Source organism: Nomia melanderi, chromosome 14, assembly GCF_051020985.1.
Source record: "Nomia melanderi isolate GNS246 chromosome 14, iyNomMela1, whole genome shotgun sequence".
Classification (NCBI taxonomy): Eukaryota; Metazoa; Arthropoda; class Insecta; order Hymenoptera; family Halictidae; genus Nomia; species Nomia melanderi.
In genome coordinates, this window is record NC_135012.1 from 4,992,948 (window position 1) to 5,020,923 (window position 27,976).

At 33.6% G+C, this 27,976-nt stretch overlaps 7 protein-coding genes across 11 annotated transcripts; 2 read left to right on the top strand and 5 right to left on the bottom strand.

The window, feature by feature from the left end:
- The first annotated feature begins 893 nt into the window (after positions 1 to 893).
- Positions 894 to 5,127, top strand: LOC116427183 (DIS3-like exonuclease 2). Of its 2 annotated transcripts, XM_031977211.2 has the most exons (8): positions 894 to 1,925; positions 2,041 to 2,693; positions 2,764 to 3,025; positions 3,115 to 3,632; positions 3,714 to 4,008; positions 4,092 to 4,285; positions 4,371 to 4,653; positions 4,736 to 5,127. In XM_031977211.2, exons 1-8 carry the CDS (start codon positions 1,563 to 1,565, stop codon positions 4,823 to 4,825), a joined length of 2,658 nt encoding a protein of 885 aa, XP_031833071.1. In that variant the 5' UTR covers positions 894 to 1,562; the 3' UTR covers positions 4,826 to 5,127. The 2 variants fall into 2 exon arrangements, with proteins under 2 accessions (XP_031833071.1, XP_031833073.1); XM_031977213.2 differs by lacking the exon at positions 4,736 to 5,127 and having other exon boundaries at positions 4,376 to 4,590.
- Positions 5,116 to 10,177, bottom strand: MARCH6 (membrane-associated ring finger (C3HC4) 6). Its single transcript, XM_031977210.2, has 6 exons — positions 9,946 to 10,177; positions 9,156 to 9,584; positions 8,266 to 9,078; positions 7,520 to 8,176; positions 6,989 to 7,442; positions 5,116 to 6,905 (listed from the first exon to the last, which is right to left on the bottom strand). The coding sequence occupies exons 2-6, from the start codon at positions 9,540 to 9,542 to the stop codon at positions 6,163 to 6,165; spliced, it is 3,054 nt and encodes a 1,017-aa protein (XP_031833070.1). The 5' UTR covers positions 9,543 to 9,584; positions 9,946 to 10,177; the 3' UTR covers positions 5,116 to 6,162.
- Positions 10,178 to 10,180: 3 nt separating this feature from the next.
- On the top strand, positions 10,181 to 14,573 carry Top3alpha (topoisomerase 3-alpha). Of its 2 annotated transcripts, none has more exons than XM_031977207.2 (11): positions 10,181 to 10,691; positions 10,769 to 11,115; positions 11,182 to 11,300; positions 11,381 to 11,727; positions 11,800 to 12,088; positions 12,167 to 12,665; positions 12,751 to 13,096; positions 13,163 to 13,721; positions 13,812 to 14,040; positions 14,110 to 14,342; positions 14,435 to 14,573. In XM_031977207.2, exons 1-11 carry the CDS (start codon positions 10,509 to 10,511, stop codon positions 14,473 to 14,475), a joined length of 3,192 nt encoding a protein of 1,063 aa, XP_031833067.1. In that variant the 5' UTR covers positions 10,181 to 10,508; the 3' UTR covers positions 14,476 to 14,573. The 2 variants fall into 2 exon arrangements, with proteins under 2 accessions (XP_031833067.1, XP_031833068.1); XM_031977208.2 differs by having other exon boundaries at positions 10,181 to 10,295.
- Positions 14,574 to 14,617: 44 nt separating this feature from the next.
- Positions 14,618 to 15,443, bottom strand: Cby (beta catenin antagonist chibby). The gene is made up of 3 exons (XM_031977236.2): positions 15,040 to 15,443; positions 14,851 to 14,966; positions 14,618 to 14,759 (listed from the first exon to the last, which is right to left on the bottom strand). The coding sequence occupies exons 1-3, from the start codon at positions 15,221 to 15,223 to the stop codon at positions 14,694 to 14,696; spliced, it is 366 nt and encodes a 121-aa protein (XP_031833096.1). The 5' UTR covers positions 15,224 to 15,443; the 3' UTR covers positions 14,618 to 14,693.
- A 705-nt stretch (positions 15,444 to 16,148) lies between these two features.
- On the bottom strand, positions 16,149 to 18,198 carry LOC116427154 (uncharacterized). Its single transcript, XM_031977150.2, has 7 exons — positions 17,908 to 18,198; positions 17,449 to 17,846; positions 17,186 to 17,381; positions 16,934 to 17,131; positions 16,631 to 16,843; positions 16,364 to 16,552; positions 16,149 to 16,280 (listed from the first exon to the last, which is right to left on the bottom strand). The coding sequence occupies exons 1-7, from the start codon at positions 18,196 to 18,198 to the stop codon at positions 16,233 to 16,235; spliced, it is 1,533 nt and encodes a 510-aa protein (XP_031833010.2). The 3' UTR covers positions 16,149 to 16,232.
- A 1-nt stretch (position 18,199) lies between these two features.
- LOC116427153 (hexosaminidase D) lies at positions 18,200 to 21,771 on the bottom strand. 2 transcript variants are annotated; one of them, XM_031977148.2, is made up of 9 exons: positions 21,665 to 21,771; positions 21,522 to 21,576; positions 20,787 to 21,002; positions 20,367 to 20,715; positions 20,221 to 20,295; positions 19,954 to 20,149; positions 19,618 to 19,893; positions 19,464 to 19,550; positions 18,200 to 19,382 (listed from the first exon to the last, which is right to left on the bottom strand). In XM_031977148.2, the coding sequence occupies exons 1-9, from the start codon at positions 21,727 to 21,729 to the stop codon at positions 19,208 to 19,210; spliced, it is 1,494 nt and encodes a 497-aa protein (XP_031833008.1). In that variant the 5' UTR covers positions 21,730 to 21,771; the 3' UTR covers positions 18,200 to 19,207. The 2 variants fall into 2 exon arrangements, with proteins under 2 accessions (XP_031833008.1, XP_031833009.1); XM_031977149.2 differs by lacking the exon at positions 19,618 to 19,893.
- Positions 21,772 to 22,293: 522 nt separating this feature from the next.
- On the bottom strand, positions 22,294 to 27,973 carry not (ubiquitin carboxyl-terminal hydrolase nonstop). Of its 2 annotated transcripts, none has more exons than XM_076374039.1 (6): positions 27,190 to 27,973; positions 25,808 to 25,940; positions 25,523 to 25,738; positions 25,022 to 25,436; positions 24,189 to 24,755; positions 22,294 to 24,110 (listed from the first exon to the last, which is right to left on the bottom strand). In XM_076374039.1, exons 1-6 carry the CDS (start codon positions 27,307 to 27,309, stop codon positions 24,053 to 24,055), a joined length of 1,509 nt encoding a protein of 502 aa, XP_076230154.1. In that variant the 5' UTR covers positions 27,310 to 27,973; the 3' UTR covers positions 22,294 to 24,052. The 2 variants fall into 2 exon arrangements, with proteins under 2 accessions (XP_076230154.1, XP_076230155.1); XM_076374040.1 differs by lacking the exon at positions 27,190 to 27,973 and adding an exon at positions 26,167 to 26,335.
- Between the last annotated feature and the right edge of the window lie 3 nt (positions 27,974 to 27,976).

A 27,976-nucleotide genomic window follows, 5' to 3' on the forward strand; every position in this document is an offset into this window, starting at 1 on the left:
AATGTTTTTTTTTACTTTTTTAATTTATTTAATAATATTTATTTATTATTAATGTTAAATTTATTACACGCGCTGTTTCTCTTGAGAGAATGGTAGAGCTGTCAAAGAACTTGCTTACATTTATTTGCAAGTGTACACGGTCCTGTCTAGTGCAGAACGAACCAATAAAAGACCTATCATGTGACGAGTTACGCCATCACTACGGTTTGCTCTAATCGTTAGTTGAATCGGCACAGGGAATTTTTTTTATCGTTATTGTTGCTCGCGAATTGAGTCGTTGAATTAATACTAAATTCTTCGCGTATATCTAATTTAATTGGTGGCCAACCGTTATAGAATAAATACGCTATATTATTATATATACGTATATAAAATATATATACATATATATTCTATTCTGAACTCGAAGGTGTCACTAGCTAATAAGAAAAGTTTTTCTTAGATCGTAAAGTTTAATTACATGTATTACATTTTAGTGGAGAGTATCAAATATTTAATTCCTTTCAGTCAATGTATTATCAATTATAACTGGCGATATTTTCAACCAATATTTTATTTATTATACGTAATATTAAATGTTATAAAATAAGTAATGGCGCCATCTACGGTAAAATTGAAAAGTCGTTAGCCAATTAGTAGTACTATTTGTATACTTGTAGATGTCAGACATAGTGTATGCTAGACGCTCAATTGAAAAAATTAAATAAATTAAGAGATCCAAATTAAATTGTTTCTACAAGCCTATTGTAATGATAGTGTGCAACAATAATTGTCATACATTATGTACTTTTATTACTAATAATATAAGATTATATAAGAGAAATAGAAAAGGAATACGGTGATGTTATTCGGTAAGAGGAATGATACAAATTATAGTTTGGGTGATTTGTCATAGATGGTACCATATGTATTTTTAATATTATTTCATATAAAATAAGGAATAAATGAAAAATACCACAATCAACAATTGTTGAAGTACGACATTAAGTTAAGAAGATTCTACGGGTATTCTGATGTTAAACAAAAATTGTAATCTTATTGTTATTGGAATAGTTTTGAATTTTTTCAAAATATTTTATTGCTCATCAAATGTCACGGTATAATCGAAAGTTCTTTCGATCAGTGACTCTCTGATTGCTGAAGCTATGATAGAAAATTATTTTGGTCATTTCTCTTGAAGCTAAAATTTGTGGTTGACGGATTTCGTAAACAACGTTAGAATTCGAGAACGGAAAATTAAATCCCGAAGTACAATATGGAATAAAACTGTCAGGAATTACTTTTTTAAAGTGCTGCTTTAACATTTAAGATTACAATAACATTAACGGTTTGTTTACGTGACTTTTTTTGTGACTGTTATCATCGAATCCGATTGAAATTTCTTAAGTGACAATGTTATCAATATGCATAAGTGAATCACCTTTTGTATTCTTATTTTCTCAGTGATATTTATAAGTGCGATAAAATTATGGTTATGTAAGGTGAATTATTTGCCATTAATATTTGCGTGTTTGTGTATTTAAACGAATACTTCGTGCGAAATTCAAGTAGTGTTCAAAGAAATGAGTTCCTCGGGTTCTCTTAAAAATACGTTTCATAAAGTAAGTATTCTGAAAAATTGTGAAAACGAAATTAATCCGACACCACATTGTTCTAAGACAATGGACGAAAAAGTAGATGAAAGAAAAAACCGTTCTATAAGGGTTGAAAGTAATGGTAAAAAACAACAAAAAAATAAAAATAGCTGTATGAAATTGAAAATCATTCCAAAATGTGACAACGATAGGGACTATATGTTAAAGAATTTTAAAAAACTAACTTTGCAAGAACCTTCTGTGACGGATTTAAAAACGAAAGTACAGAAAATTGAAAGAATACGTCCTGATAATAATTTTCAAGATGAGCAGCAAAATCTTCCTAAACAGGTGAAACGGTAGCAATATACAATAAAGTATATATTATAAATTAATGAAATAATTTATTGATTCTTTGTGAACTTATTCCATGTGTATTATTGCTTAAATGATATATATTTTACAGAGAAATAAAAAAACTTTGAAAACTGGTAAGGAGAGACACAAATTGAAAGAACCAAAATATCAGGAGTTTGAATGTGACAGCACAAAGAAAACAGAAAATATTAAAGAAGAAAATGTATTTAACGCTCAAGGAAAAGCTCCAAAACAGTTAAAAGGAAAAGATAAATTTCCAGAACATATACCCAGAGATCAAGTTCGAGAGATTTTAAGTAACCAAAATTCAATTAATGAGGACTATGCAGAAGGATACTTGCGCATTAATCCTAAATATTCTTCAAATGCATATTTAAATTCGCCGGGTGAAAAACCAGATATATTGATTGCTGGACCAAGGGATAGAAATCGAGCTTTTGATGGAGATTATGTTGTAGTCCGTATACATCCCCAACAATACTGGCAATTGCTTCAAAATGGTCAGACGCAAAGGACAGGTGTTATTGTTTCTATATTAGAAGAAATGCATCCAAGGATAGTGGTGGGATATGTAAAACATAAAGGAGTATTTTTATTTTTTTATCCTAGGGATAAACGTGTACCGATACTTAAAATAGACAAAAAAAAATATCCTTTACCAAAGGAATGCGCTACAGCAGGTGAAGATACATTATTTTTGGCTGAAGTTACTGATTGGGTGAAACCTAAACTTGCAAATGGGTATGATAATAACTTAAAATACTAAAAATTTGAAGTAATAAGAATTATTAATGTCTTATGTGAATTACAGGAAAATTTTAAGATTGGTTGGAACTGCGGGTGATGTATCTGTAGAATCAAATGCAATATTGCTTGAACTTAACTTAGATGTAACGCCGTACAATCAGGAAATAATCAAGGATCTTCCAAATAAAGATTACCGTTTAACAGAAAATGACATTAAAGACAGGGAAGACTGGAGAAATGAATGTGTATTCACTATTGACCCTGAGTCTAGTGCTGACTTAGATGATGCAGTTTCTTGTAAACTTTTAGAAAATGGAAACTACGAAGTAATTTTCTTATTAGATAAATTCATTTTTTATTCAATTGGTTACATATATACTTAAATGTGTACTGTTATGTGTTTCCCTTATTATAGATTGGTGTACATATAGCTGATGTTACCTATTATTTGGAATTCTTGTCTCCATTAGATGTACAAGTAGCAAAGCGAGCTACAACTATTTACATGACTGACAATGTGTATCACATGTTACCGACTCAATTGTGTAATGTATGTTCTCTGGTACCTGGTCAAGATAAGCTTACTTTTTCTGTCATATGTGAAGTGACACCAGAAGCAAAAATTGTGAAATATCGTTTTGCAAAAACAGTAATAAATTCTAGTTGTAAAATGTCTTATAATGATGCTCAAAAATTTATTGAAAATCCCGAAAATAATTGGTCCGACGATACGTTACATATAAGTGGGAACTATAACATTAATGATTTATCTTCAAAAGTTAATACGTTACATAAGTTAGCTAGCAAACGACGTTGTGAGAGATATGCAAATGGTGCTTTGGAAATTGATCAGCCAAAATTACATGTTACAATTGATAGAAGTACAGGTGAACCCGTGTCTTACTACATAGAAGAACACAAAGAGAGTAATAGGTATTAATATTGTTTTGTAAATTAAAATAGTAGTTTAAAGAAATCATTTACATTAATATGTACATGTAAATTATATTTCAGGCTGATACAAGAATTTATGTTGCTGGCTAATATGATAGTAGCCAGGTTTTTGTACAACAATATTCCTGAAACTGCTTTACTACGAAATCATAGAGGACCATCCATGTCTGTTTTAAATAAAACGAAAGATGTCCTACAAAAATTTGGAATTCATTTAGATATTGAATCCTCTGGTTCATTACATAATAGCATCATACGTTATAAAGAAGAATTAGAGTCAGAATCCAATGATTTTGAAGCGACGATGAAATATAGAATGATGGTTATTAACAATCTGTGCTCTAAAGCAATGAACGTATGATTTGTTTTTTATTCACTATTGTTTGTACATTTTAGTTCTGTCAAATATTTATTAACTTACAAATTTTATATTTTCAGCGTGCAACTTATAATTGTTCATCTATCTTTAAATCAGAGGAGGAATTGAGACATTACGCTTTAAACGTAGCCCATTATACGCATTTTACTTCTCCTATTAGACGATACAGCGATTGTGTAGTACATCGATTACTTTATTCAGTCATAAAAAATGAGCCATTACCAGAAACATGGTCGGATAAACTGTGCATGCGGTAGGTTAAATAAAATGAGCAACAAGTAGTTTGTCATTGTAATAATGTATAAAAACACGTACCTTTGTTGTGTTTATTATTTTAGTATAGCAGCAAATTGCAACATGAAAAAATACAATGCAAAACTAGCACAGGAGCAAAGTAGTGAATTGTATTTTGCTTATTTAGTAGATTTAAATGGTCCTTTTATGACCATGAGCATTGTATGTGATGTAAGGGAAACAAGTATAGACGTAATATTGTGTCAAATGGGCATAAAATTAAAAGTTTATTTCACAAATTTAGAAACTTTAGCATCCATTAAATATTCTTCCGATGGTTCGGTTTCAACGATAAATATTACATGGAAACAATCCGCTGTAACTCAGGTAATAAATTATGCAATAAAATTGCAACATTGCAAAAATAATAGAAACTACGTTGAGTATTAATGCGTTCCATACTTTTTAGATAATCAATATTTTCACTTTATTATATTTAAAAATTGAAAAAGACCCTGCATGTTATCGACTAATGGGAACCATTTTACAACCGCATTAGGAGGTAGGAGTCAATAACATTCGTATATTTTAGAGTTCTATTTTAAAATCATGGAAATAGATACTCTTATTTGAACATATATTTTTATGGTATAATTGATATTTTTTTTTGTATAAATTGTATAAACGTATTTTTTAAATTTAAATACCCTTTTATATTGTACGTAAATCTTCAGAAATCATTGTTTTTATAAAATCATATAATCATTGCTGTCAAAACAAATTGAAAATTTGTCAATATATTTTAAAAGGAATGTCTGAATCCAATGACGTGTAAAAAAATAAATAAACTTTTTGCGAGAATTTTCTTTATTTCGAGAATGTTTTAAAGTACATCACAAAAACGTCTTTACATCTTTAATGATCATATAATTTCCTTAATTTGTGTAGGATCGGTATACAAATAAATAGTTCTTACTTATGTCTAACTTTGTACATAAAATTATGCATACCATACGTAAAATATATATACATATATATGTACATACATGAATACATATACATGTATATATTGGTTCATGTATTCTGAATGTGTACCGACTAATTAACTCAAGTAATGTATTGATACTTGTATTAAAAAAAAAAAAAAAAAAAAAAAAGAATTGAAACTTCACATATTAAATTAAAAATTTTGAAATATTTTATCATACAATAACATACAGAAATTTGTTATATAAAGTAAATGTACTGTATTAATAATAACATAGCGTATATTTAAAAAGATAAAGTTAATACGGCTGTGAATTAACGTGAGCATTTGACGTCCAATGATAAACGGTACTTTACGATTTAAGCATCAAAAGGTTTCGCTAGTATACTCTCAGGAAATATAGTTTCATTTATTTCCATCAATGTATGGATATTTTCTGCTTAAATCTTAACTTTTTACAATAAAATATAATTGCGTTAATTTGTTTCTAACAACTTCCCAATTAAAATGTAACTATACTTTCACGACATTTTTTACCCGATACTCTATTTTGTAAGCAACTGAATAGAGTTTGAAACTTTGTACATTGTATTTCTAGGGTTGAGAACTTCAATTTATGTTCTACTTACAAAATTATTAGTGTAATTAATAATGAACAGACAAGTTCAATTTCATGTTCTTTAAATTATACCCGTCCGATATCGCGCGATGAAATGATAAAAAGCGATACATTGAACAAGGATCATTTTAATTGCTTCAGTATCACTTAATAAATTAGTACAGCAGAAATTAAGATCTAATCAACGTAAGGTAACGTCCGTTATATTTATGCGCGATAAAGAATGTATTTTAAACCAAAATTTCCAATAATTTGATATCGCCATTGAAAAATAATTATACTAATAATTTTAGCTGGATGCTTGAGACTGTTGTGACTGAGATTTATTCCGATGTTCATAGTTCACTAATCTTTGTCCCACAAGGTATTTGTCATTTTTTATATGTTCATAAAGTTTCTTAAATTGACGAATTTGAATACATATAACAATACATACTAAGTACACCATTAGGAGGAAAGGGTACAAATGTCTAGCGATAAGAATTTGTGTCTGCAGATTCGTAATTAAAAGTGGAACTATTCCATAAGCTACGGCATACGGAACAGCTAAAGCAAGACCGAAGCAACATATTACTGGAGCTGCTAATTCAGTCACGATAAATTTTAAATCTATTTCTCTAATGCCGTCATTGTATGCTCGTTCAATTGCCATTCGAATTCTCCAATCCGGTCCCATCAACGTAAGGGCTGTCGCTATTTTTGTGTACAAAACACCCAAAGCCCAATCTTGCCAGATAAATAATATCGGATTCTGTTCTAGTGGTACACGTAAAGGTACTACGACGATTAATTCCAGAAGAAGTCCAAATAACAATGGTATTAGGCCAATAAGTAGAAAAAATGCAACTGATGCCTTAAGGCCAATGATTGCCCAATGCTTTACTCTGTCTATTACAGCCCTTCGTCCACGTGGCAGCCAAGAGAATGCCAAAGCTAATCCTCTTGCGGCGCCCCAACATACATACGTTCCACAAGCTACAGTGTAGACCTCGTGTACTCGTCCAGATAAAGCAACCACTGCTTCATTGGTTTCTGCGAAATTTAAAAACAATATAACACCCGTTACAGACCGGAACATTGAAAGTAAAATTTATCACGATTGAAACATATCTTACCAGATCCGCTTAAAGTAGGTGGTAATACTGGTGGAAATGGAGCAGGAGCTCCAACCATCCACAGTGCCATTACTCTGCGTCCAAGCCAAACAGGAAGAGTCATTGCAATCAAGCTAGCGATAACGAGAGAAACGCATACGCAGAACAAAAGACCGATCAGCCTAGCAGGAAACCAGCGTGGCCTGACATATGGTTGGAAAACTGTTGGTCCGTCTCTAGGCAGTAAAGCCTGATGCGCAGCACCTAAATCAAGATGTTGCGGCTCTTCGATCACTGCTGGTTCCGGATCATCCGTCTGGTCTCTCTGAAGATATGATTGGAGATCTAACATCCAGGCTACTACTCGACACCAGCCCCTTACAAGAGACTTTAACCATGTACGTGTGTGGGTTTGTTCCAATAACGCAGGAAGAATCACTTGCAGTAACAACAGTTCCAATGAAAACTCACTGATCTATATCACGAACAAAGTAACAAATACAATAACGACCACGACGTTATTAAACGAAAGTTATTGTTCCGATTTCTTACCTGAGTTTCACTCTGAACAGTCACTGTATACGGTAAAAATCCTGGCCATGCCCACCTCAACAGTTTCACCGGTAACCATAACATTAATAAAATGGTCGTCCCAAATATAACTGCAGATGCAACGAGCCTTTTCACGTGTCTCAAAATTGAAAGATGTATCATTTCTTGCATAGGAGAGAAATCAGGATCATTTAAGTTTCTTAAGAACCATAATACTCCAGGCCGTAACACTTCCCGTAACAGTAGAATGAACGAAGCGAAATAATATATATAAATCATTCCAACCACCCAATGAATAAACATTGAAGTGCCGGGTGCTAATTTGAAAGCGGATTCTCTATCTCTAAGAGTAGCATCAAACATTGCTAACGAACAAATATCTAACCACCAACCACATACTAAAGGAAGTACACCTATCTCGACGACGGATAGTAAAGAAACTTTTACTATAACATAACATAAACCTAGTATACGCTGTGAGTGGTAAAAAGCTAAAAGATCTGCAAGTGTATGAAGAACCACTAAACAGACTCCGATTACACAATAACCACACAATGTTGTTACTAATCCCTCAAAATGAGATGCCGCTGCATATTCTTGCAATCCTAGTCCCGCTATTGCGAAACTACCAATATGATAAGGGCAAAAAGCGAAAACCTGAAACAAAAAATACATCATCTCAATTCATGGATATCAGTTGAATTAATGTACTTAATATTTTGTTTAACTTAAGCATAGACAAGTACCATGATAAATAGAGTATTTAGGGACACAACCCAAAATACATGTTCAAGGAACACTAGAGAACCATCCAAGCCTAAAAGCCGTTCCCACGTTAACTCTTCAGCTGGTCTATCCCATTCCATTGGATTCCAGTTGGCCTCTTCGGCTTCTCCTTGTGCTTGACCTTGAACTTGATCTCTCCACCCTTCGCCAGCTCTTGCATTCGCTTGTTCACCATCTACTTGTACTTCCATGTCTCTATGAGGTATCACTGGTTCTATATCTCTGGGAGCTATAGCTGGTTCCATGTCTCTACGAGGTATCACTGGTTCTATATCTCTGGGAGCTACAGCTGGTTCCATTTCTCTAGGAAGCTGATCTATTTGTTGTTCTCCATTTCTAGCACCTGCATGTAATTCAATATCTCTACCATGTCCTTCCGTTTCATGTGTCCTCTCGTTATTTACTAAATTATTATCCTCTATCCTATGTCCTTCCGCATTTCTAGGATTGTCATTGTTTGGATTTGCTAACAAAACAGGAGGTTCATCGACAAAAGGTGGAACATTATTATTATCTTGAATTTCCTGCTGCTGAAGGGCTCTCTGCCCTTGAAGTGGCTGTTCAGGTATGACTAAACGCGCATGATTACGACCTGCGTGTACTTGTACAATATCTCTTCCAAGCCAATCTGGACCACCAGCATGTAAAATTTGTTCCCTTAACCATACCAAACCAACAAACGCAAATAACGTGCAAGTAACTACAAAGCAACCATGAAATACATCTGAAGATATATTTTCTGCAGATAGCATATCCATTGGTAATGACATTATCTATAAAAACAAATATATATTTCTTCTTTTTAAGAAATCCTTCAATTTTTCTATATTTACCACTTAAGAATACTTACTCGAATTAGATCAAGAGGTCCACTAAACAAAGCTCTGTATGTTCTACAAGCAGTTAATGGAACAACACCAAGCCACGCAATTGCAACTAAAGTATAATGCAACCAATATTTGACTGCTGTGACAATATTAGAAAATAATCCACCAATAACATCTCTTAGTGGCAAACGGCGTGGCATGTCTGGGCTATAGATCGGTGTAAATGAGAAACGATATCCACATAGTTCACAATATTCTTTACGTGAATAACGCATCCATTGCACTAAACATTCTTGATGTATCCATTTAATACTGCCTGTACAAATGCATGGATGAAACAAAGGTCTATCTGCAAGACCTTCAGACCTACAGACTCTACAGATATCTGCACCTAACATGTCCTCCGTCATGTTTGGTTTGTCTTTAAATAAATGATCAGAGTAACAATGTTGCTGAAATAAGAATAATTATTATGAAATTGGTATAAAACCTAACAGCAAGATTACATGGCATTACATGAATATTTATAGTATCACGAATAATTTAAATGCAAACGATAAACGTTACTGAACGTAAATAAAATATTAAATATTCAACAAAGAAAAACTTTATTAAGGTAATTTCAAAATTCTTAAACATTAAAGATGAAAAACATTTCAATATTTAGTAATTACTGCGGAGAAAAATAGAAGTTTCTACAGAAAGTAGAGAAGATAGTAATGAGTGCGTAGTATATACAATATTTGTTTGATGAAAAATATATTTATTCTGAATTTATGCAAACTATTTACAACTTAATTATTGTATACTCACCTGTGCCTTGACGGAAACGCATGAAATCCAAAACTATCATGCAAAATATTGAAAATGTCTACTGTTATTTACACCTCTTTCTTTCTTATGTTAACAAAGTTGCAACACTTGCGACGTAAAAGTTACTGTGTCATTCCTGGTGATTCTCAAATACAATATTTTTAATTACTTAAAATATATTTTCTATTAAAATGAAACTTCTTTGAGATATTATTACTGTCACCGATTATCCTGATTCGTAGATACATTTTTGTTAATAGGGATATTGTGACATCAAGTTTTGCCCATTGTTCGACATAATTGAAGTAGTCGAGTAATGTCAAAGGCGGCAATTGAGAATTCGTATCATTGTAAGTACAAGTTCTGTACAAAATATCTGAAACAAAATGTAAAGTAATATTTTTAATATGCTTGGTGAAAGTAGTACTGGAGACTACAAAATAAGGATATGCACACATAATGATTTAACATAACAATATTCCTTGGAAATGTTAAATGCAATCTATAACCTCTATAGTACTGTAATCAAACATGAGAAATACCTATAATGTAAATCTTTTAATATGTCAAATTTTTCCATAAAGTTATTGAATATTGTAACATTCAATTTCAATAAACCAGCGCAGTATTTCTTATTCGTAAGACACAATAGCTCTAATAACGTCATGAAAGTCCTTAACGTCGCAGAGAAAAATGATGCCGCGAAAAATATCGCAGGTTATTTGTCACGTGGAAACTCCAGGCGGGTAATTAACATTTCTTTTAACTAAAAAAGGAAATAGTTACTATAAAATAATATTTTAATGCTTTTGTCATGTTATAGAGAGAAGGTCTGTCACCATACAATAAAATTTACGAATTTACTTCCAACTTATGGAATCAAAACTGTGATATGATTATGACATCTGTGTCTGGTCATTTGTTGAATAATGAATTTGTTGGAGTATATCGTAAATGGCAAAGTTGTCATCCACTAAGTTTATTTGATGCACCTGTAGCAAAACAATGTTCGGACGAGACTTATATTAAAATTAAAAGAACTTTAGAAAAAGAAATAATGAAATGCACTGCATTAATTATTTGGACAGATTGCGATCGTGAAGGAGAAAATATTGGGTTTGAAATTATTCAAGTCTGCCAAGCAGCTAAACCCAATATACGTGTATATAGGTAATAATGAAAATACATGAGCAAGCATAACTTATTTTGTAAACTAATAAATTAATTTTTTTACAGAGCAAAGTTTTCTGAAATCACGCAGACATCTGTAAATAGAGCACTCCAAAATTTATGTGAACCAGACAAAGCAGTCAGTGATGCTGTCGATGTACGGAGTGAATTGGATCTAAGAATAGGTATATAATAGTAATGTTTTAAAGTATTACAAATAATTCAATTGAAAACCTATAAAATATAATATAAACAATGATTTTAGGTGCTGCATTTACTAGATTTCAAACAATGAGACTTCAGAAAATATTTCCTAGGACTCTTGGTGATATGCTTATCAGTTATGGTAGCTGTCAGTTTCCAACATTAGGATTTGTAGTTGAGAGATTTTTAGCCATTGAAAAATTTAAGCCAGAACCCTATTGGAAAATAAAAGTTACGGATATTCGTGATCAAATTTCAGTAGAATTTAAATGGGCAAGGGGCAGGTTATTTGAAAAGTTGCCTTGTGAAGTTTTACTGGACACATGCTTAGAACAACCTAATGCCACTGTACAAAAAATTACAAGTAAACCCAAGAGTAAGTGGAGACCACTACCATTGGATACAGTTGTAAGTATGAAATATTTGTTTAAATAAAAAAGGCTGAGACATACTTTATCTTGGATCACCAAATAAATTTAGGAACTGGAAAAACAAGGATCTCGTAAACTCCATTTGAGTGCCAAGCAAACAATGAAAATCGCAGAAAAATTATATACTCAAGGTCTTATTAGCTATCCACGTACAGAGACAAATATATTTCCAAAAGAGTTAAATCTTGTTCCTTTAGTAAATCAGCAAGTAAATAATTCAGCTTGGGGTGGCTTTGCGCAGCGATTACTAGAAGGAAGATTAAATCCTAGACAAGGAAAAAAGAGTGATCAAGCGCATCCTCCTATACATCCGATAAAATATACCGACAGTTTACAAGGTGCATTTATTGATTATACAAGTTACCACATTAGAAATAAAATTCTTCATTTTATTATAATTAATTGTTTAAAAGCAGGCAATGAGGAGAAAGTTTATGAATTCGTCGTTCGACACTTTTTGGCTTGTGTATCGAAGGATGCATTAGGACAAGAAACAACAGTGGAGATTGATATAGCTGGAGAGAAGTTTATTGCTAATGGCTTGCAAATTATTGAACGAAACTATTTAGATGTGTATATATATGAAAAGTGGAGCGACAAAGAAATCCATACGTACCAAGAAGGACAGATCTTTCAACCTACCAGTATAGACATGGTCCAGGAACAAACGACTCCACCGCGATTATTAACTGAAGCCGATTTGATTAGTTTGATGGACAAATTCGGTATTGGTACTGATGCTACGCATGCCGAACATATAGATACAATAAAGTCACGTCAATACATAGGTATAACGGATGGGAAATATTTAATGCCTGGAAAACTTGGGATTGGATTAGTAATGGGATATGACAACATGGGATTTCATATGTCGAAACCAGATTTAAGAGCCGATCTAGAAAAAGATCTTAAACTGTACGTCTTTCTCGTCAATTATGCAATGATGTAAACAGCTTCACAGACTTCAATACTAATTTCAATTCTTTTCTTTACCATGCAGAATTTGTGAACGACAAAAAGATCCAAAGGGCGTATTACAAACTCAGATAAATAAATATCGTGATGTCTTTAAAACATCATTGGAACGTGCTAATTTAATTGACAATGCTTTGTCTAATTATCTCGACGAACAACCAGGCCAAGCCGAAGAAATGCAAATTAATAATTTACCCGAAGAAATTGCAATTTTCAAGTGTCCTAAATGCAATTTAAATATGACGCTTAAAACGAGAAAACAAGGCTCGGGAAAATATATTGGTTGTATGGGATTTCCAACGTGTAATAACGCAATATGGTTCCCCGACACTGTAGAATCCATTGAAGTATTAGATGAAGTTTGCTCGGAAGTACGCATATTATATTGTATAGTATCGTCAAGTTAAACGACTTGTGATTAATTTATTATTTTTCAGTGTGCAGGAAATATGCGTAAACTGAAGTTCAAGTTAACTCAGAATGCTTTTCCATTTTATGGTACCAGTTACACAACTTGCATCGGCGGGTGTGATCCTTCATTTAATGAATTACTAAGTATTAAAACTGAAAATCTTAAATGTGTTAGACCAACAAATGATAGTGGTTATAACAGTATATTCAACGGATCACGATCGACTGTTGTTTCAAATTCAGCTTCAGTAAGAAACAGTGGATCTCAACAATCTCGTGTTAGAAACGCGACAAATTTATCAGGAAATAACACGTCTATAGGGCTTGTTAGAACTCAGAACAGTAATCAACGCGATGCAAATAGATCAAGAAAGAATAACAGAAATGTTAAAAAACAGAATGAATCGAAAGATAGTGATACGTGGATCGACACAAGAAATTTCAGATCCTCCAGCAACGAGTCCAGACAACCAAGAGTAGAACAAACTAACGCATGGGGTGAGATCGATAGCAATGCTGTTATTGTATGTAGATGTAATGAAAATGCGATTCAGTTAACCGTGAGAAAAGAAGGGCCGAATCAAGGTATAGAGAATAGTTTATTTTAGGTATTTACATGATTAAATTCTCATTTGAACGTAATTTGATTTGATGTTTTTGTGACGCGCATTTCAGGAAGAGCATTTTATAAATGTGCCAAACTTCAAGGTACTGATTGTAATTTCTTTCTGTGGGCATCGGACAATGTACAACAAACGGAAAATAGTGCGGATAGAAATAGAAATAGAAATTATATGCCAAGTGCAAATACTAGCCCTAGGCCAAGCACCTCTAATACATGGCGACAAGGGGATATGTCTGAACCATCTAATGTTAAATGTCATTGCAATCAATTGGCGAAAGAGTGAGTATATATATACAATACATTTTTCGGATTTTTTCAACATTTTAAATATATTTTTGTATATCACAGGCGAACCGTTCAGAAAGAAGGTCCTAATAAAGGACGGCCATTTTATTCGTGTCCAAAGCCAATGAACGAATCTTGCAAATTCTTTCAATGGGCAGATGAAAATGTTGAAAATCATAATGAATCTTTTGGGAACAGAAGTAATAATCGATCTAGAAACAAAGGATCTAATAATGTACAAAGAAAACCTCGAGCTACCGGTGGTAAAAGAAAATGCGGACTTTGTGGAGTGGAAGGTAATATTTTATTTATGTACTGCGATATATAAAAATTATTATATATGTATATAACATTTGTAATTATATTAAAATTATGTTTATATTTTTAGGACATACAAGAAAAACTTGTCCTGAAAATGCAATGGATTAATAAAAATAGTAATACAATTTATCAATAGTAACTGTACATATCTAGAATGGTGTCAAAAATATGAATTTGTTATGTTCCCTGTGATTAGCTGTTATTAATTTTCTATGATCAATATGTGCCTTAAAACAATATATCTTGTACATACAAATACATATAAGTATGTTTGTATTTATTTATTAACAATAAGTTAATTAAAGGTAGTTCTCTTTTTAATGCAATCAACTTCTTTTTAATTTATTTAATTCATCTCTCTGTGAATTAAATTCTGCTGTTGCTTGCGTCAACTGAAAAGAACGAGGAAAATAATAAATAAAGCTGTAATATTAAATACGTTACACATGTTCTATGCTTCTAACAAAATACTGGAAATACTACCATGTCGAGAAGCACTTCAAATTTTAATTTTAATAAATTGTTCTCTTCTTCCAATCTTTTTATCTCTTTCTTGAGCTTCTCGTTTTCCTTAAAGGTCCCTCCAACCTTACCAGACTCTACGATCCAATACATAATCAGGGTTTCGAATCTAAAAACCTATTACTTTAACATTATATTGCAACGTGTTACCTGGAATCCATACACCTGACTCAAAAACAGTCTCTTGATCTCCTAATTTTAAACGTATAGGACCCACGTTCGGTCCAAGCTCTTTTTCGATTCGTTGAGGGCTTAAATCTTTATTAATTAAAAAAACTCCAACTTTTCTGGTAGGCGTCTTTTTCGGAGAGAATTTATTTGAAAACAAAGGCATTTTATTTATTTATCATGGATTTAATATTTAATACTTCAAAGTCAACTTCCTGTTAAGAATAACATGCAGACTCTTTCCACATTACTTCTAGTCGCAGGTCACTTACACCGCTACATTGTATTTTCAAATTCTTGTAAATTGTTAAAATAGGTTAGAATTTCAATATGTTTAAACAGGTATTTTGGACGCAAGTCATAGAGTCGCCATCTAGCAGTAGGGCATTTTCAGAGTTTCTCCCTATACCGGCAATGTGTAAGACAAGGACAGAGCTACTGTGCGACAAGGACGGAGATAGAGTTCCCGATGCCACCTCCTTCGAAAAAGCATTTCATCGGTCCCTGGTACCTACACGTGAAACATGACGACCAAGCAGGTACCCGACAAGGACAGACTTATGCGTGCCTTGATGTAAGACAAAGACAGAGAAGAAGTGGCGCCATCTAGTGACAGCAACTCTGAATTACACGCGATACGTCTAGAAAAGAAACAAAGAAATCGGCAAAGGATTCATTAAAAACTCGACTTGTACGAATAATTCGTTAACATTTGCAATTGGCAATAATAAATTGGATCCTTCCCTACTTTCCCATATCATATTCGATAATATTTCGTTGCGCGTGAATTATTTATCAATTATTTCCTGAATCGATGTCCCGAGGAAACTTAGAATTTTCGGACAGGTGCCCGATGAATAATTCATTTTCATAGTTAATAGACATAATTGCTGAACTTTCGTAATCGACGAGATTAGAACGGACCCCTAGCATCATTTTAGTAACAGTTCTAGTCACATTTGAGTCACAATTAATTAATTACCCCTGACTGTCTGCAGCCGGTATGACATGGACGTAATTTCGGTCCTTGCATCAAAAGTATTCATATAAATATTAACACTCCTTTTACATTAAGAATACTCATGTTTCTGTATTATTCTTTATTAATAATGATTTATAAATTATAATAATTGTGGAGATTAACAGATTACAGTTTACGTTAGCTATACTATAAGTCAATACGTCTTCAGGCTGAGTACTTGATCTTCTAATTCTGCTATTTTCTAGAAGTTTTCAATTACTTTACATTAGTATTGTAATAATATTAAAAAATCGATGAGAAATGTTCATTCAACGTGTAATATACTTTGAGGTACTCTTGTGTTTGGAATTCTGTTGTTGCATCTTTCTCTGCTAATAATGTTTTGTATCTTTTCTCGAGGTGCGCAGCAATATTATCCACTTCACTTTGCTTCTTTGTATTTAGAAGTGTCGAAAATTCATTTCTCTGCTCTTGTAGTTGTAGTTGTAAGCTTTTTATTTCCAGGTTCTTATTCTGTGGTGAAACATAGATTATACATTTATATGATATAAGAAATCGCAATCGCATTATTTGTTGTTGTCATGTAATTACCTGAATCTCTCTCAACATTTTCTTTTCATAATCGTATACTATTTTTTCTTTAGATTTCTCAAGCTTTACAACAGCTTTCTTTAATTCAGAAACTTTCAATGAAAGATTTTCATGCTGCTGTTGCGTGTCGCATTCTATCTCACTTTTCAATCTAATAAATTCATCTTTCAGGATAGTATATTTATTAGTTAACGTGGCTTGTAATGCTTCCTCCTAAATGCAATATTAAAATGTAGTCACGTAAAATATAATTACTTACATTTATCAGTGTAATAGAAGCCAATTTGGTACAACTGATCATACATCTTTCCTCTTTGACTCTAGCTTCATTTCCAAAGAATAAATTTTATTTTTTAATAATTCTATATCTTCTTTTTGCATAAGGAACGATTGTGTCTTTTCTAATTCCTTGTTTCTTTCCTGTGTGAATTGTTCAAACTGATCACATAACGCTTTAATTTTTTCCATCCATTGCTTCTCTATTTCTTTAAATTGTTCATTCTGTAAAAGTGTCTATTATATTCAATACTTCAGAAATAATAGATTTTATCTTACCTTACCATGGATGATTTCTTCGAACTTTTCATCTATGATGGCTACACTGGTATTCAGGGCTCCATTCTTTAATCGAATTTCATCCAATTGATCCTTTACTGTGCTCAACTGTTCTACCACCGTAGAATGATACCGTTGGATAACTTCCTTACAGTAGTCTTCCAGAGAAATTTTCATGTTTTGTACCTCTAGCAGCCTTTAATAATTATTAAACATGTCAACTGTGCTGCCTTTTTCCAAATAACGTTTAATAAAGTACTAACTTAGCTTTTAAAGTAGTAACATCGGATGTTAATTGACTAATACTAGAATATAAATGACTGTCCAAATGATAATTATACTTTTCTGAATTTTCTAATAACTGTTGCTTCAGATACTCATTTTGAGTTTGTAATTCTCCAATAATAATACTCAATGTATCTATGCGCTGTTCATAAATTTTCAACTGATTTTTTCTTATTGCACTTCGATTGTAAGAACCAGCAGTTGGTGGTACATTATTAGAATCCAAACAGTGGTTTATGCTAGTAGTGTCCACTGTACGATGTTTTATTAACGGTTTATATTTTTGATGTTTACATTTAACTGTTTGCTTTAAACACCTATGGAATGGTTTTGCGACGCAGCTTGATAGATCACTTACAGACGAACTACTACAGACCTGTATTATACATTAATTATTTTATTATCTTAATAAATTACACAAATCCTAATATAGGTACCATATGATACGACTTAGGGAATGGCAGAAGAAATCCATTAGGTGGAAGTCTGCTGAAAATTCCTCCGATACAACCTGTCCTCAATTGCCTACATAATTCTAGCAGATATTCGTTTCGCAGACGACGCTGTGAAGTCGCATTGTGCAATTTTTCAAGCCAATCCTTACATAATTGTACATTATCCGCAGATGTCAATTGTAATATGTATGTCCGAACGTGTGTTAGGATTTCCTTAAAAGTTTCATCCAGTTTCACAGCTTCTTGATCAGTATACTCTTCAATTTTTTGCATGATCTTTAGTCGATTCGTTGATAATGCGATGTCGTTTAAACTGAATGAGGAAAAGCATTTTTAAGAAATTTCCACCTTTTAATGGATACTTGCTTTTGTTTCTGTGACACAACGTTATTTTCAAGATGGCCATGAATTATAAAAGAGAATTGTAAGATGAGCATATATAATTAAATTTATTATTCATTATTATTTTTTTCCATACTTCATCTATATTCGAAATTTTCCTATGTTTTACAGATAATTTAATGTGTTACATCGATAAATAGAGTTCAGAGACAACTATTAGATTAGTTAATAAATATACTGATAAAAAAGATCCCATGAAATATGTTACGTATTGCATATAATCTTCTTTACAGATGAACAGTATTATTTTCAGAAAATCTGTGAGAAATTCTTTCTAAGAGTGGAAAAAATACTTGCACATACTATATATGTAAGAAACGCAAATGGTTTAGAAGCAAGTGTAGTAAGCACAATAGCCAATAAATATGGTTATTGAGCTTAATTATTGGGTCGAATCACAAACACTTTAGCCATAGATGTCAAATAAATATGAACAGACAATTAACAATAAATTAATACATTAATTTTAATTACAAGCTTCGTATTTAAAACAAAATAAATTTCTAATAAAAATCAACAACAGTTATCAATGACTCAACCCAATGTATTATAATAATCCTTTCATAGCCAAGTATCACAGAACAGCTCGCAAAATGACAAAGCTCGATGATGACAATTGTCACAAATTCGTTCACCCCTAAGCCAAGTATTAAAATAATCATCCATTCTTTTATAAAATTATATCCCGTGTATTCAACACGATATTACTTTTCTTAAACCTATTTTTTAGTTCGCTACATCTACTTATAAGATAAAGTTGTACAGTTCACTAGATTTTTTCGTACTTTGTTCATCAGCCTATCGTTTTGTAAGTGTTACCTGTATTAGAGTTGGTCATTCAAATGTAAAGCGGATACTTTAAGAGATACTTGCTAAAACACTAAATACGACTATTCAACTTAATTTGATTTTCCGCAGTTTGTTTTAATTCTACGAGTTTTCCTTTCATGGGTTGAATGTTTGTACCAATCCATTCATCGACCATTGTTGAGAAAAAAATACTTTCCATTTGAAACCTAAAGTAACCTTCTAAAGAAGATAATTCCAACAGTAATCTGCAAAACATATTCATTATATTATATATTACACATTGATACTGTCATGAAAATACTTATAAAACATTCCATATAACATACTCCGTGAAAGCAGGAATTAAATTTTCTAACTGCATTGGGTTTGTGTAATTGTTAGCCACTTGCCAAGGATTCATCCATGTCGATATTCTGTAACATTGTGAACATATAATAATGAAAGAAATATTGAATGTACAACATATAAATTTTTACTTACTGTTCACTAGCAACAATATTATGATATTTAGCTTTAAAATTTAGGAACCACTCTACACCTACTGCAACCTGCCATCCAGGAAAGAGCAAATTACTGGGTATTGGAGCAGGTCTTGGCTGTGGTGTTATATGTAAAGGATGATCTATATATCCTAAGCTTTTAGCCACTTGATTGTGTATGTGTTCGGTATAACCATGAAGCCAAACTTTCAAGCATAATGCTAGTGATGGTATTGATGTAGGCAATAATTCACACAATGTTGCATAATGATCATACCTAGAATCAATATATAACAGTACCAACAATTTTAATACAGCTAAGTAGATGAGAATTTACCTTGACCATCCAGTAAATGCTGTTCCTCGAAATTCATGAACTTTATTCACATGTATACTTAATTCTTCTAACCATTTTTCATGATTACTTATATGGTGCCTTATCACCGGGACATGTTGTGAAGATCCAGTAGCACCTTTAAATGCAGTGGCTGCCCATACACGTGGAAAGACTGCAGTATATTTATCCCACAGTCCTGTCAAACAATTCTATATTTTTATATTCGAAGTGGAATATTACAGTAAGATCAATCAAGAAATATTTTACCATGGGGTAGAGCAAAATTATCCCTAGCATTATAATGCCAAATCATGGGTTCTACGTATTTCCCGATATAGTGGTCTAAAAATAATATAAAACACATTTGTGAAACAATTAAATAACAGTTTAACATATAGAAATTACTGTGATACCATTCAAAACCTGTAAATCTATTGATCTTAGCATATCATCCCATATGATAATTTTTAAATAGGGATATGTTTCTTGCACATATTGTGCAACAGCCAGAATATGTTCCAAGTACAGAGATGGCTTCCCATATTTACTAGAGGCAGCACGTTTTGTACATACTGAACAAAGACCTAGATGCCAGACTTCATCTGCACCTATATGCAAATACTGTATATCTGGATGAAAACTAACTATCTGTCGAATTAAGGACTTAATCAGTGGCAATGTTCTTGTATTAGATGGGCAAATTGAGCTTGGGAAATGCTCCACTTCTCTTAAAGATTTCCATTCATTGTGTTTTAAGACAAACTACAATAAATTTTGTATTAGTCAATTTTTTCTTCATTCAAAATTGAAAAATGTGATTCTTTTTTTTTTACCTCCATATGACCAAATGTTTGTACCAAAGGAACAATTGCTAATCCGCAATCTGCAGCTATTTGTAGGATATGTCTAGCTTCTTGGGCTGTATATCCACTGGTAAAACTGCTTAATCCATTGCTCCCTATAAGAGAAAGCTCTCGATTGTATGGAAATGTATCTTCCCATTCTATGAGGATACCGGTAGCACCCCATGTTCTCAAAAGTGGAAATAACTGCAATGAAAATTATGCGCATTTCATAATTATAAAACCATACCATGAACAGGAAATTCCTTTACATTCGAGTGATATTCATTTAGTGTAAAATTTAAGAATAATATTGTATATAATGATTATACATGTGACAATTAACACGAAGACATTGCCATTAAATAAAATCTTATCTCTATGATCAAGGTTTTCGGTATACAAACAAGAGGGGTAAGATTTTATTAAATATAGCAAATATTTAAATAACAATAATTAGTAAACTTGGCTATACACACGTACGTAAATTTATATATAAGTACTCTATATCCTATGACGCACATCAGTTCGATCCAAAACGTAAAATGTAATAGCTGATTTCGTTAAATAAAAAGACTACATTAACGTTATCATTCGAAAGAAAAACAGGATATGGATAACACATGACTAACATTGGAAAAGTATTATCATACTTTGGATATGACAATAAGATTGTCGGGATAAGGATACAGTGTGTAAACAATACAGTTCGGCACAATAACAAACCTTTTCGAAGTAACAAACTCGTGGTGGAGCACCCTTTAGGTCTAAGTGAACCAGCCTGGAAAAAAAGAAACATTTTTCTGTGACACGTCATTTTATTTATCAGAAGAAATTCCAGAATTTCTGTCAATCAGTCGCACGTTTACCTGTGCAAACCAAACGTCAAGTCGTCCATCTTTCCTCCATTACTACAACGTTGATTAAATCGCATACGGAATTAGATTACACTAAATGTATTCCTCTTAAAAAATAATAAAAAAACATTTTTCCATCACATATCGTAGTATAATATTCTTAATCCTTTATATAATAAAATTAATATACACTTTAATGATAATGGGCGGGTTCAAATTCAAATTTGAATAATAATCAGTTTCCAGAATGATTTATATAAAATCAGATATAATTTATACGAAAAGGTAAGTTTCAATAAGTATACGAAGGAAATGATTAATCAGTGAAACTGTTTTTCTCCACGAAATATAACTTTATTTCTGTATATATTTATTTCAGCCTTATATAAAACGCGTTACAACTTTACGCGTAATATTAACTCTCAGACATACAGTATTATTGGTCATGTCAAAACGGTATATCTTGTGAATGGGCGCATATATGCAATTTGCAAATTGCAAGAATGATCGACGAGTACATTACACGATGACAATGTTTAGGGCACCCACAGTGGGTGAAAAGTGTTCATACACTAAGTCTTCCTTTCCATTAGAAATACTGTTTTTCATGTAACACTAAATTAGAAATGATTTACATTAGATTATTTCATAAAGATACAATCTTTTTATTTAAGTATATTCTGATGAAAACGATTTTTAACTTAGTGTGAAGCTAGTGCGAATGAATACTTTTTTCTCCAACTGTATATACTTCTTTCACTTTCTTCTTCATCATGTTTTCGTGCGCTGATACACAAGTTTATCTTTCTTTTTTCCCTTTAGAATAATACACTTAAAAGTCTCTCAGTGGGTTCTTGACACTTTTACAGAGGATTGTACACTTTTGTTCTTCAGTAACCACTCTCGGATGTTGTGTAACACCAAAAAGATTGTACGAGGCTAGATGTTTCAATGAAACATGTACACAAACATTTCCATGAACACAATGCACTAGATGCAACAATGAATAATCCACCACATTTTCATTAAATTGCTCATATAGTAGAAAACTAATTATTATTTACTTACTAGAATGGGTATACAGTATCATAGAATACCTTATAATATTGTTAAAATAGTGTAGGCATCTAATTACCACAGAAATCAATAGTTGAATTCACTAAAATATAATGGAATATTCATTTTTTACATCCAATAGAAACTCATTAGAAAATAGAGTGTAACAATAACGGTGACAAGTAATAAATTAAGAACTAAATGTGCAATCGGTTGGCACTCTTTGTAGATTCTGGTGTACAGAAAATAATAAATGTTGAATTATAAAGAGAAACTAGGTGAAACGGGCAACCAGAAAGAAATATGTCAAACAATGATCTTTTATTATACACAGTCACGCGAAATAATTCGCCTTGTTTGGATAATACCATTATCCCTTCTTTTTTTTCTTTTTTTTTTAATATACGTTACTTCGTTTGTACAAAATTGATTCACCGAAGGATGGCTGACACGACGAATCACATTAAAGACTAATTTGGATGGTAATGTTTACGTAATATCTATTAAAACTATTATAAATTGTTTAGGAACAGATGAAATAATTAATTTAAAAAATCCTAATCGTGTGATCCATCCTTGGTGTCTCGTGTATACAAGTGTCAGGGCAGGAATATAACAACAGTCAGCGATATACAAAAATGCGATCGGTCATTTAAAAAAATTGAGCTAATCTTAAAAACTACACTTATGTTATTTTAGGACACGAGACTGGGAAATCGATCGCTGTGTGCGCCAGCCTAGATTTCGTCAAACACGAAACGTAACGGTGGAAAAGAAAAAAGAGTGAAATGAAATTACAGCGAACATGATGATCTCCTTATATGTTTAACATTCTTCAGAATGCTCACAATTAAAAGTTGGAACATCACGACAAACATTTATGCTAAGAGAGCGACACCCTGTCGATCTTAACTATTTTCTTTTATAACAATGATTAATTTCTAGTTTTATCTTCTCAATCTCACGATCAAAGCGTAATAGTAGAGTTGTTCGGTAATTTACTTTTCGAATTTCAAATATATTTTCGTACATATTATTCTTTTTTTTTCTTTTTGTCAATTCAACGTCAGACGAGAGTTCAAAATTTCTTTCTTTGAGGCCTTTGTATTTCGTTTTCTTTCTTTTTTTCTTTTTTTTTTAATTTAATTTAAATATGTACTTCTCTGTCGCACAATTCATGCACGTCCGATCGATAAGCAAAGTTGCGTAAGTCGGATGAAATTTATAAGACAGTTTCCAGAATGGAATTAACTGTTCGTATGCATATCTCTTAGGATACTAAAGAACTTAAGTCTACCGCCCATGATTCGCCGTGATAAATAAATTAATTACATGATCTAATGTTTACACCTTGGCGTTTCGGCCGTACTCCAAAATTTGTTTATGATAAAAAAGAAGATACCTGAAAAGGAAAGGTTTTTTCACTGGGTCTTTGGTAATAATACTAACTGCGGACTGATAGCCAGTGCCGCGGACTCACCCCTCACTAGTTAAGACATCTTTTAATCTTGCTCTCGTGATTAAATGATCGTCGCATTTAAACCATTGATCTCTTTGCTGCCGTATAAAGGCAGTGTAGTGTCCAGTCTCCAAAGAACCTTCGTGATTTATTACTGCGAACAACGAGTATCTGTTGTCGCTGAATGCCATGTCTTCTCCATTCTTTGGCAGTCCATCCATCATCGAACTGTTGTTGTTACCATTTCGTCTATGCGACATAAAGGGCGTCATATCTAACTGTTCTGGAAACGAGATGAACGTGGAAATCTTCTTATCCTGTATGCTAGAGTGCTCGAATCTTTTTAAATGAAAACTGGCCACAATAGGAAGTTGTTTCATCGTCAACTGCTTGGTGCTCTCTTGATAAGTTTGACAATTGCTGCATTTGATTTTTGCACTAGATCCCAAATGCTCTGCACGCGTGAACCTTTCCAGACAATCTAACAATGAGGTAGGAGGACCAGAAGTGTCGGAACCTGACGCACTAGCTGCTGGACCCAGATCCAGTGATATATCCCAAAACGGATCTATCGTAGTTGACACTCCACTAAAAAATAATTACATTAATAGATGATCCTTTTTAGTACATTATGGCACTGAACAGGTAGCAAAGCTGAATGCATTACAGTTAAATCTCTCTGAAGTGAGACCTGAATGTCCTATTTCATGGGTGAAATGAATTGTTCCCAAAGCGAAGCCATTATAAGTCCATAAATCAAAGAATGGAATGCACGTCCCAATTATTTTTAACAGTATTTGACTATAATGTAGTTAGCTTTACACCTTATATAATGCAATGGATATTCGTCGTACTTGCAAGCCTGACAAACCACGTCGCTTTGTAGCCCACCAGTAAAAATTTGATCAATGATACAATTACAATGATGTGGATTATCTTTCACTAAAATTGGCGCTGCCTCGCAATGTCTGTGTAAAACGTCGAGTGTAGCTATAAAGAACTCGTGGGCATCCTGCTGTTCGTAACCTGCTAAATGTCTGGCATGTGTCCATATCAAATGGAGAAGTTTGTGAAGCGTCAATGGTGCTTTGCTGCCAGAATAAAATTCCTGAAAAAGATGGGACACTTCACAGACTAAGCAGCGACTGGGTTGTGGGCAGTGATGACGGTCAGCAAGAAAATAATCTCTTAATAGCGGTGTGTGGATGAGAGCCTGTACAATACAGTTCATGAAACATGTACTTCCAAGGTTTATAAGTCCTCTCAAACCTGAAAATTTTAAATGGTATAAAAATGTATTGAATTTATACTGAAATTCATTGTTCTTGCAAAAAGTATTTTGTTGTAATGTTTACCTATAGTGGAATTTTCTACGACACGCCTTCTGCGTGGGTGTTTCCTCAATAAATCTGCCTCTATTTGTGTTGGTTCCCATGCTCGATAAAATTCTCCAAAGCTTAGTGATTTTGCAGATTCGCTCCACTGTGCCTTGGCAACTGCCAATAATTCTCTATCGTATACATAATCTCCACATTGGAAGCACAAAATATTTCCATAACAAAGATCAACAGCTGCAACAATAGATTTATATAAGAAATGCATTCAGTAAAAAGAATTTAATGTATTTTATACATGCTCACCTAAGAAATGCTTCTTTGTCTTTGCATGTTCCTGTATATGACCTTTCACATAGCAGCCAAAGAATATGCAGTGCAGACAAGAATGAAGGCGATCTTTGTACGTTTTACATGTATGACATAAGCAGCTCACTGCCTAAAAATTACAATACTCATTTATTCACTATTTATAATGAAAAAGAAATTAAAACTATTGTACAGATGAAACGTGTCGTATAGATTAGATAAAAAATGTTATTCAAGATAAGCTGTGAGATATTCTTGCGTATGTAATATACAATGAAGCCGAAGATTATTTAATATAATTTCATAATTTCATTCTGCTATAAAGCTTAGCAAAATATTCATCAAAGCAACGGTACCAGTAGAATCATAAATCTGCAATACCGTTACTTTACGCGAGCAACAAATCTGCCAGAACTTTGTACCGGCAGAGTAATCGTGCGGCGGCCATTTTTAAATCCGTCTTTACACACGACCGTCCATGAAAGTAACAGTACAGACCAAACAAATAAATTACATCGTACACGATGTTTTCATTGACTGCGCAACGTGCTTTATCTTCTTCAAAGCATATCTGTTCCAAAATTATTCTGGAATATGCAACAACGATTACATACCAACAAAAATTCGACTGATTCCGTGGTGCAACCGAAATCTTTTCTATGAAACGAAAAAAAAATGAGAAACAGCTAGTAAGGAAACTGGCACAAATATACAAAATATCTGTTAATCTGTTTAATGCTCTTTTTTTTAATACAATTAATCATTCGTATCAATCAATTAATTAACCTACAAACTAAAGAACAACGAAAGGACTTTTTCTCAAATGCCATTTTATCTCCTTAATATCAAGGGAACATACACAAAAAAAAAAATGAATCAGTCGCAGTAATGTAGTTCTCTGGCAGCTTTCAACTTTCGTAAACAATACTCGCGTGATTGCAAATCGGTTTGTCATTCTGGCTGAAGTTTGCATGGCCCGTGACTCAAGATCGCGAGTGGGACTATAGAACGACAAAGAAGGAAAACAATTTTGCTACTTCGATATTACAAAATTCCTCGGTATCTCGAGTTTCTAATTCTACTAAATTGTCGTTTTAATTGCTCGGGCGACGTGCACAATCCAGTAACAAGACTGTCAAGATGACGCGATAGAAAATGAAACGGGAAGGCTGGCAATACAGACGAGCATCGAATACACACAACACATGTATAACGAAAGAATAAAAGAGAGACACAGAGAGGCACAGGGAAAGAGATAAAGAGAGAGAGAGAGAGAGAGATAGAGAGACGGAGCGTACACAGGAGCGAAAGTGAGACAAAGAGAAAGAGACAAAGACAGAACCATGACCACGGATCACGCAAGAAAAAGATAGTCGCACCTTTCTTACGCGTGCCTCGGTCGACGTGCTGGTCACGAAATAGGAGTGTATCACTTTGTACGGCTGGATACCCTTGGCTGCTTTGAAATTATTCAAGTGTATGCAGCCATGGTCGCTCATCTCAGGCTGGCGTGAGCGACGCTGCCCTGTCTCCTTCTCCTCACCCTGCCGATAGCCCTGCACGTACGCGGCTGCTCGCCGGCCCTTTTCGACCACCGACGAGTCGACAACGACAACGATGACAAAGATGAGGACGACGATGACGAGCACAACGGGACGAGTGCAGACCACCGATGGCGCGGCGTAGACAACGCGTCGTCGACGACGGTCACGAGCACTACGTGAAGCGGTTGCTTGACGGCGACGACGGAGGCTGCTCTGTGCGGGGCGTAGCACGCTGGCCTTGGCAGGAGCGCGCGTGTCGTTGACATGGAAAACCGCGTGAACCTTGGAAAAAAAGAGCGCAAGGGTTGCCCGTGCAGTGTCGTAGCCCGTCAATCGCTGTCACGCCGTAACCGATCTGTCCCTGTTCGTTCAAGAGAGACAGATCGAACAGAAGGGTGGAGGGCACAGGAGATGATAGACGGATCGAGATAGAGGTGTGCGCGCGCGCGCGAGAGAGCTAACCGGACGATCCCTTTTCGACACCCACGAGATTTAGGAGAGGACACTGATGCTCCCCGCGTCGATCTCTTCGAGGGAAAACACCGTTTCGACCCGTAGGATTTCCCGTGTCCACGTTTTCGACACCCGGGTGCTCACGGACACCAGCCGGTCACTGCAGGCG